Raw genomic sequence first — 18,174 nt, 5'->3', positions numbered from 1 at the left:
TTAGAAGAAAATGTACCGTACAGTGTATAAATGAATGGACACAAAATAGAAAAAAAAATGGAATAGCCACATAAAAGAATGGAGGAAACCCGTGTCGTCAAAATAGCAAGAGATAAGTCACCAAACGGCAAAAGAAGTATCGGACGACCGCGCAAAAGATGGAGTGACATTCCATAGAGGTATTAAACTCCCAATGAACAAGCAGAATTGCTTAAAAAGGATAAGTAGAAAAAGAAGAAACTACTTCTTCTGCTTAACGAGTCGTATTCTATCTAAAGTTAGCAATCATTATTGGCTATTTACCGCCTATTTGAAGAGGCGGATGGTTCCACACCATTGCTATCAGTTTTGAAGATAAAAAATTCTGGGACGCCCTGAACCCATTTTACTATTGATCTTAGCTTACCTAATAAGCATATTTTATAGCATATGTTTAGTGCTTTTGTGTGTAGAACCCTGACGATCCACAAAATTCGCAGCATTCTGATGGTTTGGCTCGATATATTAGTAGAATACACCGAAGACTATAATCTGAGAGTATGAGTTAAGCTTGAGTTTTTGTAAGCCGTCCCAGATTTTATTAAATGTGCAGCCTAACTATTTGTACTACTGAACGTGTCCTCTGGGTTTTTTGTTACGTTACAGAATACACATTGCTTTGCTGCTTACTACCAAACACTTGGTCTTCGCCACAGTTATTGTAAGTCCCTTTTTTTCTATAGAAGTACAAGAAGCATGGGAAGACCTCAAAAAAGATGGGTAGATGACATAAGAACAGTGGCAGGCAAACAGTGGATTAGATTGGCGCAAGATAGAGAAATATGAAAGCAATTGGAAGAGACCTACATTCAGGAGTGGATGGAAAATGGTTGACAAAGAAGAAGACAGTATCATCTGCGTATTATCTCATATTATTTATAATGGTACTGTAAAGAGTTTTCTTTCATATAATGCTTGCTGGAAGAATTCTTCCTAATACAAGTGAAGAAGAGAGGGGATAGAACGCACCATGTCTGTCTATTGGTACTTTTTCTTTCTAATACCATGATGCCCTTTGATGCTTTCCTAATACCGTGTATGAATCCTGAATGTTAAGAAAAGTCTTACTTGTATAATACTGTATACCTATGAACACCTGAATGTTGAACAAAGCATTACTTGTACCGATTCCATTTTTGAAACCGAAAAAACTATGTATTGCCTATTTTTTCTTCTCCTTTGCTGTAAATACGCGCATGAATAATTTTGAAAACATAGCTCATGACACTGATTATGCGGTATTCGCTATAATATTTAGGATCTGTTTTTGTCTTAGGTAGTGTCAAATTTAACGAATCTTCGACTGCATGTTCTTCTAGAGGTAGTTTTAGTAGTTAGACTTATTTAACCTGTTCCTGATACCTTATCAGTTATTTTACGCCGAATCCCATTTCCTCTCTGGTTGTCTTACCCTATCGTTCCTACTGATAAGTTTATCAGCTCACCCCTAACGTTTTTAAACAATTCTTGAATATAATTACAATATTCCTTTTATTTATCTTCTGTATCACGGATAACTTTTTCTTGTTGATCTATTGATAATCCAGTAGAATATATAATCCTTCAGCTTCTTTCAGCTTTTTATATGTGTTAAAAAAATCGTGTCCTTCTAGATTTTCGATCTCTTCAATTAGTTCAGTAAATCAACATGAAATACGGCGATACCCTGTAATTTCACGTATCAGCACCCAACTGTATGAAAATTTGGATTTAGGTTCTACTTACGGACTTTTTTCATTGGTTGCTTTTTATTTTTTAGAGATGAAAACTGCCCCAATTTAACAAAATCGTATAATTGTAAATTAAAGCGGTTAATTGATTAAAATCATCTTTTAATGGAGTAAATGAAAGTCAATTAACATTAAACAACAGTGTAAAGATATCGAATTTTTACCATCGAGCTGATTTTATTGAACATTGAATTCGCGCACGTAACTGAAATTTAAAATTGATGGTCGCTTCAAACGTTGTTTCTAAGAAAACGGTTCATTCTACACAAAAAATGCTTATAAACAATTCTGTTTAAAATGATCTCAGCTACATTTTTTATTTTGAAACATTTTTTTCTACGGCGTACAGATTCTTGGTAAATCGTTTTTTTTTTGCGTTTTTACCCCCTACCAGGGGGGTTTTGGGGGGAAGCCCGGGGGTAAAAGAAGTAAACTTTTTTACATCTTTTTTGGGGTACCAAAACTAAAATTCTCGGCAAAATTCAGCCTGTATGATTTTTAGAGGTTCAATGGAATTTTCGTCTCTGACGACTGGACTACATATGAAATAATTTGATACAAATTTGATATACTTGATAAAAAAGAAAATTAGAAAAACGTACTAAATATAAATAAAATAAATAAATATTCACCTAAAAATGGAGTATTAGTTTGATCTTCTTTATCTTGACTCCCTGATGTCGATAATGATTCGCAAGGATTTCGAAGGTTCTGTGTATATTCAGTATTTGGAATTTGGCCCGTTTCCCATTCATCTTGTTTTTTGATCGACCTAACTTGCTTTGCTGATTTGACCCCATCATAATCGTCAGGTATAAAATCGGGATCTTTTTTTTCGAGTCTTCGCTTTGTACTTCTACTAGCACAGCATGGACTATACTCTATGTCCATGTACACACCATTGTTTTTTATGTATCTAATTCGCCTGAAAAGAACTTTATTGTAGAAAAAAGGTGGTACAGTAGACTAGTGCGAAGGTTCTGACTATGTTTTTCATATTTTTAAAATATAAATAATATTTTTAAAATTGGATAAAGTAATATGTAATATATCAAAATTATTTAATAACTTATTATCTTTGCTCCTAGTGCCACCTGCTAAGTATTGTTTATCTAGTATGGTTCTATCCCAAAAATAGGTGCAATATTAGTTAGTCTATCCAGAATGTGATTTAAACTATTCAGTTTTTGGACTATATACATATATACATATATATATATATATATATATATATATATATATATATATATATATATATATATATATATATATATATATATATATATACACTCATGGACAAAAATATCGAATATTTTGGAATTTTCAAATTTTAGTTTTTTCAAAATAAATTCTGGTCAAGCAAGTCGTTTATTGTAAAATAGAGTTTATTTTAACAATGTTTAATGAACAATTTTAAGTTTTTATGCGGAGAAAATTGTGAAGAAAATAAATGTTTAATATTAGGTAAATAACGTTATTTTACTCTAAACTTAAAAGATAATTTAAATTGCTTAAACAACTAGTTTAATCTAAAAGAAGTGCATGAATCAGTAACGAGTATTCCGCACTCGAGCTCTTATTACTGATTGCATCTTTCTCAGCATGCTTGCAAGTAAATTTTGGACATATCCTTGGAAAATTGCATTCCATTCATCCTGTGCAGCAAGCCAAAGCTGCTCTATCGTATTTGGAACGGGATTTCTTTGTCGTATGCTGCGTTTTAGGTGATCCCACATGTGCTCTATTTAATTTAAATCTGGGCTAGACGGTGACCAATCCAATCTTCGAATTTGGACCTCATCAAGATAATTACTCACTATGGCAGCGACATGTGGTCGAGCATTATCGTGCATTAACGTGAATCTTTCATATCCAATGTAACCAATATATGACAAAACATAATCTTGCAGGATGTTTTAAACGTAAGAATCACCAGTCATCCGTCCAATCACTTCCACAAGGGCGGTACGTACCTCCCAACTAATACCTTCCCAAAGAATTATGCCATTAACTCCAAAACTAACGATCTGAGCGAGACTGCAGCTGGCGAATCGTTCTTCAACTCTTCTGTAGACTTAGTTTTGACCATCTGGCTTCCATAATAGGATTCTGGTCTCATCAGTGAAAACAACGTTTTTCCAGTTGTCGATATTCCACTAAATATGTGTTCCTGCAAATTCCAAACGATGAGCTTTATGATTTTGGAGAAGACGTGGAACTTTGTCGGGGCGTCTGGGCTTTAAGTTTGATTCATTTGATCTTCGTCTAACTGTTTGTGAACTCACATTAACTTGTCTAACATTTAATAGCACATTTCTGAGGTGCATCGATGTCAATGAACGATTTCGTGTAGAATTAAGAACCAAAAAACGGTCATCAGTTGCGGTTGTGCACCTTGGGCGTCCTTGACCAGGCCTTCGTACAAAATTTCCTGTTTCGCGGTACCTTTTTAGAGTATTTGAAACTATAGATTCAGTTGTGCTGAGACGTCGTGCGATACCTTTTTGTGCATATCCTTCCTCGTACAAAATTACAATATGTGCTGCTTGGACTTCATCTCAGTGCCGAATTGGTGGGGTAATTGTTTTAAACTTAGTTAAATCAAAACAATATTTAATTAAACTTAATAAATTAAACTAAAAATAACCGAATTAGTATGATTTTTCCTTTAGGTGAAGGAGGATTTTTATGATAAAATGTACGAATAACACTAACCACTGAATAAACGTCAAAATAAACATCAAAAAATTTCAAACCAGTTGAGTACATCAGCCTACTTTATGAGTATTATCAGTAATCTAAAATTATTTTGAAATAATAGCGACTACAAAAAAAAATTGGAAAATTACAAAATATTCGATAAGTTATATATATATATATATATATATATATATATATATATATATATTTATATATATATATATATATATATATATTTATATATATATAAGAATAAGAAAAAAGAAGTACTTGTGACTCGTTTGGAACAAATATATAACTGTTTTGGATGGGTTGGAGTCAATAAAAGGGCTATTGGTTAACTATTTTTTTAATCTCGAGCTTTCAATTGTGTTCTTCAATCTAATAGATTTTAATTTAGATTTTCTGACTATAAATACTATAATTTCAAAAAATTTAAATATTCATATTTGGCGCCACTTTGTACGTAACCATAATAACAATTAAGAGCTAGTTATCAACAACAAAAAATATAATAAACAGAAACTAGTGTCTTTCTGACATAAATCAAACATCAACATAATCAATGTCATAATGAATTTGTACAAAATTAAATAAAATTAAAATATTGTACTTACATAACTATATAATTTTAATAAGTTAAGTTTTAATGTTTTGTAAATTTGAAAATTTAATGGAATGACCTCATGTTGTAAATTTTTATACTAGTTTTATACAATGCTATTTAATTCTAATTTCATTGTATTTACTGATACCATATTTTAGCATATCCTGAAGAAGCAAATAAATTTTGCGAAAGCTTGATAAAGAACAAAGAGTTTCACTTTCCTGCCCTATTAATGACTGCAACCTCAAAATAAAACTTTATTTTATATGTATATATATATGTATATATATATATATATATATATATATATATATACATATATATATATATATATATATATATATATATATATATATATATATATGTATATATATATATATATATATATATACTCTATAATAGATTAAAATAAAAGTTACTATTATGGTAATAACTTTTTTTTCTCGTATAAAATCCATGACTTTTTGATAGATTGAGAAACAAACGCCTCAAAATTTTTCCGGTTCCACCCAAATAACAAATAAACGAAGTTTCGACAGTAGTCGTAAAAGCTTCTAGACATGAGGCCAAGCACTATTAGGCTTTACAAAAATCTATGTTGATGAATATACCTTTGGATGCCCTTAAAAAGTACCATCTCCAACGTTATGGAAACAATTATTGATAATCTGATCTACGGACTACACAACTATTAGATCTCTTAGAAAAACATCTGCAAAGGTCGTAAATAACGATCTAACAGAAATCTACGGATTATCTACATAAAATGTAAAATTATATTATTATTAAAATCGACTTCTAAATCGGAACACATTGACAACACATCGGTTCTCCTTGTTGCTTTTTCGGTATACAATGTAGTACAAAGTCACGTATAAAATTTAGATTAAAAGATTTCCAAGAATTACCTAACTGTTTCAAATTTCATATTATTTCTCACGTAAAAACGCTTTTGTCAACTTGCATACCAAATGACGGGAATACAAAGTTTAGGTTACATCTGGTGAACAACTTAATTATTCCGTGGCAGTAAAACTAGTTCTTGTTTAAAATGCATGCAGATTTTGCGTCGATGTTAATTCCTGACGTGATTAATACTTTAAGCTTTTAATCAAAAGTTAACATAAAAAATGTCGCAATTTCATTGTTATTTCAGTTAGACAAATAAAATTAACACATCTGATTAAAGGCATATATTAAATTGATACTTCATAAAAAAGGGGAAGCTACCGACCTCAGGAATTACAGGCCCATAAGTCTACTTTCACATATTTATAAACTATTTACAAAAATAATTACGAAACGACTAGAAAATAAATTGAAATTTTATCAGCCCATAGAACAGGCGGGTTTTAGAAAAGGCTATGGAACAAACGATCACCTACTGGTAATAAAAAATCTTAATAGAAAAATGCACTGAATATAATAAACCACTAGCTTTAATATTTGTCGACTATGAAAAGGCATTCGACACCGTAAATCAACAAAAAATGTTGGAAGCCTTGACAGAATGCCGAATTGACTATCGGTATATAAATATAATTAAACACATATACCAAAACGCAACAGCCAGTGTTAGAGAGGGTGATCGTCAAACCCAGAAATTCCCGATACAACGTGGAGTACGCCAGGGGGACACCATATCGCCGAAACTGTTCACTACGCTTTTGGAATATATATGTAAAAGGGCAAAACTGACCGACAAGGGCATAAACATAAACGAAGAAAAGCTTAGCCATCTAAGGTTTGCAGATGATATTGTACTAATAGCTGATAGGATAGACGAGGCCAAAGAACTTTTAAATCAGCTCTACCTTTCCTCACTAGAAGAGGGATTGAAAATAAATATATCTAAAACCCAGATGATGACAAATCTTGTAGTCAGCGAAGATATATGCGTAGGAACAAGATCCATAGACCAGGTAATGGCCTATAAATACCTAGGTCATGAGATTCGCATAGGAAAAGATAACCAAACCGTTGAGCTTCTCCGTCGTATAAGACTGACTTGGGCAGCCTTCGGCAAGCTGAACCATATTTTCAAATCGTCTGATATACCAATATGCCTTAAAAGAAAAACGTTTAATCAGTGTGTTTTGCCAGTGTTAACTTAAGGTGCGGAAACGTTGACCATGACAAGGAGAACAGTTCAAAAGATCCGTGTGTGTCAAAGGGCGATGGAGCGTGCTATGTTGGGCGTTTCACTACGAGACATGATCCCAACTCGCCAGCTACGACAAAGAACAGGAGTGGCTGATGCAGTAGAGAGAATAGCAACACTGAAATGGAACTGGGCAGGTCACGTGGCTCGAATGACAGATAATAGATGGACAAAGCGGATACTGGAATGGAGACCAAGAGATGATGCCTACCGAAGCAGAGGTCGTCCACCAACACGTTGGACTGACGATCTAAAACGTTGTCATAGGAATTGAATGCAAGAGGCACAAGACCGAAATAGATGGAAAATTATGGGGGAGATCTATGTCCAGCAGTGGATAAGCGAAGATTAAATGATGATTAAATTGATATTGATAAGGTACATCAATTTCTATAGAATAAGGTGGAGAATATTTTAGATGTTTAGTTACCATGAACAGTATGTAACAAATTATGATACAATCAATGGTACATAAGAAAGTGATGTTGATAACGGAAAGATATCTGGAAACTATAACTATATATCTAAAAATCAACACAATTTCTTCTGAGAATATAAATCAATATATTAATTTAATGAGATTGTTAAAAATGAACATCAAAATAAAGAAATCATTTTTTCCTTGATTTTAAAAAGCCCATCTTGTTAGTTCATCATCATCGCTTCCCAGCGTCTAGTGCTGCATACCTGGATATATGTCCCGCCAATGGCTTTCGTCAGCTTTGGTTAGGGTTAGCTTTTTCTTGTTCTCTGTGTCCAGATAGTTATATCTTTGGTCCATCTCTCGTCCTCCCTTCTGATTGTGTCCAGTCGATTCACTCAAAGTAGCTATGAGGTTTCCTACATAAGCGTACGTGATTGTTTTATAATTTTTTTATTGTGGGTCTTGCTGGTTTCCATCCTTTGTTTGATCTACTTTTATTATGTTAATCTTTTGCTTTTCCTATAATTGTGCTCCTATAGGGTGAGTTTTTGTATAAAACTCCTGTTGTAATTAAAGACGAGTTTTATTCCGTTTTACGCGGATTTCTTGATTTGAATCTGATCAAAAAATTCCTGTTGGCAGATTGACACCTCTGCCTAAAATCTGCCTTTGTCTGCTGTCTGCAGATGTGACGGCGGGTCATACAACACAACTACCTAGAAACCAATTAATCAATCGTCTATCTAGCAGACCGCACAAAAAGTTACCGCATTATTTTTTATGAACGATCGACATTCGTAAAGCGTATGTATTAACTACAGATAATCAGGTAAAGATGGTTTTAAAATATAATATCCTTAATTACAGATTTGTATGGATTTGCGCTAGAAATAAGCTTCAAATTAGTAGATCCGTTGCTTAGGTGTATTACCTGAATCGTGTGTACTTAAATTTTGAGTTTGTAAATAATGTCTTACAACTAGCATGGTTACGAGCCGATACTTATCTTTATTGGAGATTATGAAATTGGGATATCAACACAACTTTTAATCCATATTGTCGAAATTTGTCTGTTTGATCTATATTAGTCATAGTCAAATTTTGTCGCCGTGTAATTTGGTAATAAATAACAATGTACTTACAACTTATTTTTTTCTTCTGTCTTGTAATATGTCAAAAAGACTATATGTTTCAATTTATTTATTTTCTCTTTATTTTTCCAATTTTGTGAGACATTCCTTGTATGTATTCAATTATTTATCTATAGTCTCCTTATATATTTAACGTAATTTTGTTTTTTTGTGTTTTTTTTTGCTCAGATTATGTGTTTGTGTAAAATATTCTGTCGAAATAATTTTAGAAATAATTAGGCTATTCCACAAAAACATAAAATGCAGTAGGTACTATCTAAATGTTTCACCTGCCTCGTCAGAGCTGCTTTGTATGAATACCTGTTGGCTTGTTGCAGTAAAGTATGCAGTTTTATGTTTTTTTGTGGTTTGACTGTACCATCTTTAACTCCCTTGATAAGACATCTGATTCTTCTTCTTGCAGTACCGTCTTCTATCGGAGGTTGGCTACCATCACAGCAATCTTCACTTTGTTGGCTGCAGCTCTAAACAACTCTATTGAACTGCACCCATACCACTCCCTTAAATTTCGCAACCAGGAAATCCTCCTACGTCCCACATTTCTCTTTCCCGAGATTTTTCCTTGGATTATGAGTCTAAGCAGAGAGTACTTTTCTCCTCTCATTATGTGGCTCAGATATTCCAGTTTTTTCGTTTGTATGGTTTTTATGTCTTTGCATTCCTTCCCCATCTTCAGCAGAACATCTTGATTTGTTACTCTTTCTGTCCATGGTATTTTCCACATTCTCCTGTAACACCACATCTCGAATGCCTCAATGTTTTTGATGTTTATCTTTTTCAGTGTCCAGGTTTCCATGCCGTACAGCAGAACGGAGAAAACATAGCACCTTAACATTCTCGTTCTTAAGTTTATATTTATGTCCCGGCTGCATAGGACCTTTTTCATTTTCACAAACGATTGTCTCGCTATCTCTATTCGCCTCTTGATTTCTCTTGTCTGGTCATTAGTATCACTGAAGCAAACCCCTAAATATTTATTTTTTCATATAGACATCTGATGCTAAACGTAATTATCTGGAGCAGCCTTAAAATTAGCTTACATTGCTTACAGAAGCCGAGATTCTGTCTCCGGCTTCTGTAAGCAATGTAGCTATTTTTCAATAATTTTAAAGTGTTTGTTTGTCCTTGTGTAGTGTAGTGTGTTGTATAATTATATGTTTATGACATTTTATTCTTGTCGGATAGGCCGCAATTGACGAAATGCCCCTGAAGATGATCTATGGATCGAAAGTACTTGGGCAAGATTAAATTAAACTGTGCTCGATATATGCCTTTTATTTGATCAAAGTTCATTTATCCGAGCATTCAACCTTATATTTATTTAATAATTTCTCTGTATAGTTATACATTATTACCGATAGCATAAAATTGGCACAAAGGCAGAACTTTAAACAAGGAATATTAATTTATGTATGATTTTATACTGTCTTAAAGATGTGATTCCTGGTGATGAAATTGGTTCGAAACTTTTTAGTGATTTTGATTAGAAAAGTTTCCATATAAGTTTGGTTGTGTATATATACTTACATCAATTCCTCGCGATAATATTTTGCAAACTCAAAGCATTTCACTTTAAGATGCATTATCGATGATGGATCGCATATAAAACATTTCCAGTAGTGAGTGTTTCGTATTTGGCTGTACTGGCTAGACGAAAAATTTAATTTGACACAAGTCTAAAACAAACAAAAAATTATTTTTTTACAGAAAACAAATATCCATCATAGATTTTTCATTTTTTGTCATCTTTTAAATTAATTATTGGTTTACATCTTAATAATGGAGTTTTGACTTTTAATATCATAATGAAAGCGGCCCACTTACCGTACAAAAAACCCTAGGGCATTCGTTACAGCAAAAAAGTCTTCCACCTTGACCGCACCATCTGCAGAATTTTTCTTGGCCATCTTCATCCAATTCAAAGTCACCTGCTGTGTAAAACTCGAAACATTCTTTGCAAATTATGACTTTTAAAAGCGGATGAATGTAAACATTTTTGATATTACTTAAAGCACTTCCAAGATGACAGTTGCAGGAAGTGCAGTGGATTTTGGTGGCTTGGACAGGGCAAGCTAAAAGTTTTACCGTATTATTATTATAAAAGTTATACCGTATTGAACTACTACCGTAGGGTAGTACTACTATAACCTAATAAACAATCATCTGTTCTCGACGCTATCATTTGGTTATTATATAAACAGGTCGATTTTATTCAATTTTAACGATACAGATATCTGTCATTTGGTAACTGCCTCCCTTCCAATTTCCGTAAGTCCTTTATTGTAAATAGAGAATATACCATGTGCCCACATCATTAGAGTGTCACTTCGATGGAGTATTCAGGAATCTACGAGATCTATCTTAACATATTGATTATTTTACGAAAAACTATTAAGTTATTTAAAGGGTTACACCTTTTAAAAATAAAATGCAACATCTACATTTCGTTAAGATTTCAAATGTTTTCATCATTTTAAAAACTACAGTGGGTTTTTGGATCGTTGGTAGCGTTTAACACTGATGTTTATTCAATGGGGCTTTTTAGAATACAACAATTAATGTTACATCCATATTTTTTAAAAATGGAAAGGGACTTTACGTTGTATGAAAATCGATGGACTATCATACTTTGAACTGTCTAATTAGTTTATTATTATTAATGAGTAAACTATTTATGGATTATCCCTAACAGACCCCATACCCATCAAGGAATCCGTGTCAACAAAAATGGATATCGAAGATTCCCTCCCTGGGATTTAAAGTCCGGGGAATACTTAACGCTGACGACCCAAGAAGCCCAGTTTTGGATAGCGCAGGGTGCATAAAGGGTAAAGCCATATATCCGGAAGGAAGTCTATCCTATTCTGGCAGGACCAATGCCCCTGCGAGTCCGTCTCCAGCTGAGGATGGCACGCTAGCCATAGCGTGGGGCTAAAACGTCCCAGCAGTACCTCTGTTGCTACACGAACACCCACCCGTGATCTCTGTGAGGGCGAACAAGTGAACGCAGGTGGGAATAACGGCCCACCTCGTATGATTCAGAGGTCACTGCCAAGAGACTCACTTCCGCGGCAGTGAGCAGGGAATTGAGCAGGGAATTGAGCAGGGAAGTTAGCAGCTTGAGTATGTAAATACGTCTCTCGCGCTGCCATTACTCTTGCCACTGCCGCTGTCGTACGCTCCCTTCGTTGGCGGTTTTTTAACGGAAATCAAAGGACTTGCAGTGCGAGTGACAGTGACTGTTTACATGCTGCTCGTTGTCTTGTCGGTGCATGGACTTATTAGTTTATTGTTTGGTAAATTTTTCGTTAACTATGGTTGGGTGGAGCAATGACCAAGTGTTGAAGTTTTTAGAGCCATATGCTAGTGAGAGATTGTTGTGTAATTCTTCACATAAAGACCTCAAAAAAAAGCATAATGTACTCGATGCGGTTTGTCCTTTCAATTTAAATGGTCCTTGAAAACGATATTAATTGATTTACAAAATTCCTGCATAATCAGCGAAAATGCTGGCGATGATATTTTAAATAAATAATGCAAACTTTGATAACTATCGTTATCAAAGTTTGTTTTGAACTATTAGTCGTCTTTTACGATAGATAGGCACCAGCCCAGCGCCCTAGCAGATTTCGTTTCCTCCGTTCTCTCGTAAGAAGCTACTAGGACTCGGTCGATGCTAGAGAAACATGGAAATTAATATAGAAAGAAAAAATATGGTTCCCTGAATAATCCATCGAAGTACCCATCTAATGCTGTAACACATGGTATATTTTATACTTAACTTTAAGGTGTACTAGGAGTACTAGGGAGGATTATCGTTTACAAAAGTGGAGAAGAAAACTTAGGATCTTGCTACTTCATTATTTAATGAAAACGTTTTGTTTACAAATTCATACGTATTATCAGTTCAGTCAAAAAGTATATCAGTAAACTCACAAAAATAGAGAAAATATCAAAGAAAAAACGTACAAGATTATCAATTATCAAGAATGTCAATTGATGAAAGTAAAGTTTAAAAAGCTCAACTTGGAACCATGAACTTCTAAATATAATAAGTTCAATATTTTTTTTAAAGAAAAAGCAAAAAATACGTTAGTTTTATACAGTACGAAGAACATAAGTATGTACAAAAATAATATAGATAAACTTTAATACATGAATTGAACCATTGATAAATTACGTATATTTAACTTTTAGTAACATAACCTCGCGTTTTTTTTAAGAACTGCAATTAACATAGTTACCAATGTAGTCATCACCCTAGTTAACACTTCAAAGGCTAGTACAAAAGGCGAAACCAAAAATGAACTCTTGGTTTAGTTAATTTTAAAAACCGCGTACAAAATTCTCACTCTCACGAAATCAACAAGTGGCATGACATTTGACTATAAGTAACGCAGTAATTTCAAAATCAATAACATACCAGGGTGGCTCCACTAGTAGTGCTAGTCATCAATAATTATGATATAATTGTGTTAATACCAATTTAAAACACAATTAGTGTTCAATATTAAAACTAAAATTCATGAAAATTATGTTCAAATTATATACATACCTATATATTTATTTCTTGACGCTTTTATATATATATATATATATATATATATATATATATATATATATATATATATATATATATATATAAAAAGGGGGGGTTGAGGTTAATTGGGTATACAGCTGATTAAAAGCCAAGTGTACTCTGTTTAACAATTCATTATATTTCGCCAATTTTCATTGGCATCATCAGATGAGAGCTACAATTATTTAAAACATGGTAAAATACAATTTAATAATAGTTTGTTGTTTATATACTTACTTAATTGAGGTTAATGGCAGTGCGATTTATTTTAATACCATCAAGTAAAAATTTTTTTGTTGGAATAATGTTGATTGTAGTTGATGTTGATTACAAATTAAAATATAGGAAACAAATACAATTTAAATTAAAAATAAAACAGACACAACGTTTAGTTCGGTAAATGTCATTAAGGTTAAGTACTAGAACTATCAAATATCGAATGTTATTAATTGACTTTTGTGAAGATGATTAGTTCCATGGTGTTGACGTAGTAGTTGTTTATTTGATTAATATTTACTGTAAGGTGTGTTATAGTTGAAAATTTTTTGAAATTACATTATGTGTTGTATTAATTATTTAATAATTATATGTGTCTATTTATAATGTTTGTTTTTCGATGTGTAATAAATAAGCATAAATCTCACTCAGATGTTCAACATCTGATTTCTTATTTATTAAATTATCCATTTGAGTGATAAATGCCATCTCGAGGAAGAGTCTTTTATTGAGATTATTTTCCATTGCAAGAATCTTTGTTTCACTGTAGTTCATTATGTGGTGTTCATCGTGTACGTGTTTTGCAAGGGAACATCTATCAGGATATAATCTGCTGTCACTCTTGTGGGAAGTGATGCGACTTTTTAGGTGTCTGTTGGTTTGGCCAATATATTGTTTGTTACAACTTCCGCACGGGATACGATAGACTATATTAGATAATTGATCAGTAGGTGTTTTATCTTTTAGTTTGGTGAATATCGAATTAATGTTTAACACTGTGTAATTAGCGATTTTTATGTTGTCGTCAACTGATTTGAAAATTCGTGTAAGTTTCGGTGTTAAGTCTTGTATGAAGGGTAATTTAAAGTATTTAAAAGGAGTTAAATTAGTGTTAGGGGTTGTGTCTAGTGTAGGTGTAGTGTTTTGTGGTGTGTGGTTAGAGATGGTTTGTGTTACAGATAATGTATCATTTGTTGTGTTGAATAGTATTTTAGTAAGTAATGTGTTTGGGTATGAATTGTCTAGAAAGAGCTGATGAAGGATTTTTAGGTTTTTATAATAGAGTGATTGATCTGCAATCTGTAAAATTCTGTTTTTCATTTGTTTTATAAGATTAATTTTTGTGCTATGCTTATGATATCGCTTATAAAAGTCGCATCACTTCCCACAAGAGTGACAGCAGATTATATCCTGATAGATGTTCCCTTGCAAAACACGTACATAATGAACACCACATAATGAACTACAGTGAAACAAAGATTCTTGCAATGGAAAATAATCTCAATAAAAGACTCTTCCTCGAGATGGCATTTATCACTCAAATGGATAATTTAATAAATAATAAATCAGATGTTGAACATCTGAGTGAGATTTATGCTTATTTATTACACATCGAAAAACAAACATTATAAATAGACACATATAACTATTAAATAATTAATACAACACATAATGTAATTTCAAAAATTTTTCAACTATAACACACCTTACAGTAAATATTAATCAAATAAACAACTACTACGTCAACACCATGGAACTAATCATCTTCACAAAAGTCAATTAATAATATTCGATATTTGATAGTTCTAGTACGTAACCTTAATGACATTTACCGAACTAAACGTTGTGTCTGTTTTATTTTTAATTTAAATTGTATTTGTTTCCTATATTTTAATTTGTAATCAACATCAACTACAATCAACATTATTCCAACAAAAAAATTTTTACTTGATGGTATTAAAATAAATCGCACTGCCATTAACCTCAATTAAGTAAGTATATAAACAACAAACTATTATTAAATTGTATTTTACCATGTTTTAAATAATTGTAGCTCTCATCTAATGATGCCAATGAAAATTGGCGAAATATAATGAATTGTTAAACAGAGTACACTTGGCTTTTAATCAGCTGTATACCCAATTAACCTCAACCCCCCTTTTTCATCTACCAATTCAGCTGTTATTTTAGAGGATATATATATATATATATATATATATATATATATATATATATATATATATATATGTGTGTGTGTGTGTGTGTGTGTGTGTGTGTGTGTGTGTGTGTGTGTACTACATTTATTAACATTTCGTGTCATTTGAAATTTAGAGATTCAACTTACATTCTTTTGCACAATATATCTTTTGTCTTAGAGATTCTTCATCATCAGTCAATCGGAATTTTGCTAAAACCATAATAGAAGTAATATAAGGACTGTAGCTGCAAAAAATATAAATAACAGAAAAATACCTTTGATTCCAATTATGTTATAGTCTAAGGGATCAGCTTCCATGTAATTATCGATGTGTTCATCTAAAAGAAAAAAGACTTGGATACTATACGTTATTCAAATAAGTCAAGTAGAATACGTACATTAAGTACACAGAGATGATCCTATCACAGAGAATGAATATTATTATTGCAAATGCATCGGTAAGAAAATATTGAAGTCATTTACAAAGGTGCTAATTACAAAGATGCTTTACATTTAGTAATAATGCAAGAATCATTTCAGTTCTGAAAATAAACAGTAGCATAATACATAAATAAGTTGATGTTTTAAATTATACAGTAGAATTTTTCATACCCAATTTTCACAAACTTCTGCTTTCGGATTCCCCATAAGCAAAATTCCAAAATGATATTTTTACTTTTTCTCGCAATTGTCGCAAATTTTCATTTCTACGCGTATGAATATTTTTTAACAGAAAACAGATTGAAGTGTGTAATGTGAATTTCGATAAAGACCACTGATTGATCTCTGCCAGCCTATATATACATTGCGAGGCCCTAGATTATCAAGGAATGTCTTCCTTTTTATTGCCATGAAGGAGATTTCTTGTTTATTTGTTTGTTGTTCTTTAGGGCCAAACAGTTTTTAAAATTTTTTTTAAATGTATAGGCCTATACTATACAAAATATAGCAGAGTAATTTACCACTTACAAAAATTAAAATTAAGACCAATTTAAAACATGGCATTTTGAAAGTATGTCTATATTTTTCTAAAATATGTTTATTTTAATAGATTATAAAGTAAGCACATTAGACTACTCACCGTTATCTGTGGAGATCCTGTCAGTTTCTTCATCTAGAATCACATATGGACAAAACAACGATGCATCAATGTCCTCTTCTTGCTGATTTGCTTCAAACACTGCAAATCATTAATCAATAATGGTTGTAGTTCTAACAAGGTATCACGATAAAGTTACAAACCATTGAGTAAACATATGCAAAATTCTTACCTTCAGAACATGTTTCGTGTTTCGACTCTCTGTGCTCCATCTTCACAAAATTGTTAATCTAATGCTTTTAATTAAAATCTGTAAGAATGATAAATAATTATATATAAATTGTTTTAAATCCCAATGAAAGGAAAAAAACGGAAACAACTTACAATGAAGTAAACACATCTGGTGTAATTAGTATGAAATAATATAGGCATATATAACTTATTGTATTCTTAATAGATCTATCTGCTACGGATTTTCACCAAATGATATTAAAAAAAAAGTAGATATTATTTGTGCTTTTTATCTGTATTCAAATTTATACACTGTATTCACTTAATTAAATCAAATAGACTATAATACAATATAATGACGAAGTTCTGAAAAGAGTCATCTTTTCGTTGAACATACCTTTGTATTAAGAATGTAAGAACATAAGAAAATGTAACATACTGTATGTTCCGGTGTTTTAGTGTCTTATAGTCTAAGATCCCACTGCAGGATCACTACGTTCATAAGTGCTGGAGTCGTTCAGGATCAGTTCAGAATCCTCTTAGTAACCGTGTTATAGGCAAGCGCGGTTCATAATCAGTTTAGGATTGATTTACACCGCAAATGAATTTTAAACAACCTGTAGTTCAATGCAGTCTTCTATGCCTGGTTTGTTTTATTTTACAACTTGATTTATTGAAGCGAAGTTTTTTTATTGACATTTTAATTTAATAACAAAATTGATTATGTTAAAAAGCAAACAAATAACTGGTAATTCACAACTTATCCACAAAATTAAATGATTTAAAAAGTAAATTTAATAAACCTATTTTTTTATCCAGTTAAACGATAACACAAACAAAGATGTTTGGAATTCCTATTGCACATGTACGAACTCGAAATTCTCTTCAGATCCCAAGGTTGAACTGGTTCTGCACTACGGACTAACTAACCGCGAACGACAAAATTCTGGACTAGTAGTTCCCATCATACAAAGAATAACGGGTATGATATTGCGCAGAACACTGTCAGCAGATCTCGTACTCTTGACGTCACCATGAGAGTGGCCGTCATTGTAATATCTGTTTATAACGGGAGTTTTATCAATTTTTAGTTTTTGGCTTCTTTGGCAAGATTGTTGTAGATTTTATGGTGTTTTCTGAGATTTAAGTTGATTTGTAGGCTTTTTAGTGTAAAAAAAATATCATTAGGAATATTTTGAACTCTTTATTCGATTTTATAAGTGATAGTGGCTTTGTAGGTGTCCTAGAAGTTCTAGATAAGGTATGTTTAATTATTATTGAGTCAGTACTCAATATTCAACTATACTGATAATCAGACA

General features: G+C 32.3%; 2 protein-coding genes across 6 annotated transcripts in view; one reads left to right on the top strand and one right to left on the bottom strand.

Annotated features, from left to right (window-relative positions):
- LOC140437110 (uncharacterized) overlaps positions 1–18,174 on the bottom strand; it is a 92,142-nt gene that overhangs the window by 13,300 nt on the left and 60,668 nt on the right. For all 5 annotated transcript variants that reach the window (XM_072526437.1, XM_072526433.1, XM_072526434.1 and 2 more), the window contains exons 3-9: positions 16,857–16,934; positions 16,667–16,765; positions 15,861–15,923; positions 15,733–15,795; positions 10,637–10,884; positions 10,340–10,488; positions 2,402–2,694 (exon numbers count right to left, since the gene is read on the bottom strand). In XM_072526437.1, coding sequence (XP_072382538.1) covers positions 2,402–2,694; positions 10,340–10,488; positions 10,637–10,884; positions 15,733–15,795; positions 15,861–15,923; positions 16,667–16,765; positions 16,857–16,896 — 955 coding nt within the window. In that variant the 5' untranslated portion in view covers positions 16,897–16,934. The remainder of the gene's footprint in view (positions 1–2,401; positions 2,695–10,339; positions 10,489–10,636; positions 10,885–15,732; positions 15,796–15,860; positions 15,924–16,666; positions 16,766–16,856; positions 16,935–18,174) is intronic.
- LOC140437112 (uncharacterized) overlaps positions 1–18,174 on the top strand; it is a 615,082-nt gene that overhangs the window by 550,206 nt on the left and 46,702 nt on the right. The window lies entirely within an intron of this gene.

This window comes from Diabrotica undecimpunctata, chromosome 3 (genome assembly GCF_040954645.1).
Source record: "Diabrotica undecimpunctata isolate CICGRU chromosome 3, icDiaUnde3, whole genome shotgun sequence".
Classification (NCBI taxonomy): Eukaryota; Metazoa; Arthropoda; class Insecta; order Coleoptera; family Chrysomelidae; genus Diabrotica; species Diabrotica undecimpunctata.
The sequence above is the reverse complement of the archived record's forward strand: the minus strand, read 5'-3'. Positions and strand labels throughout refer to the sequence as shown.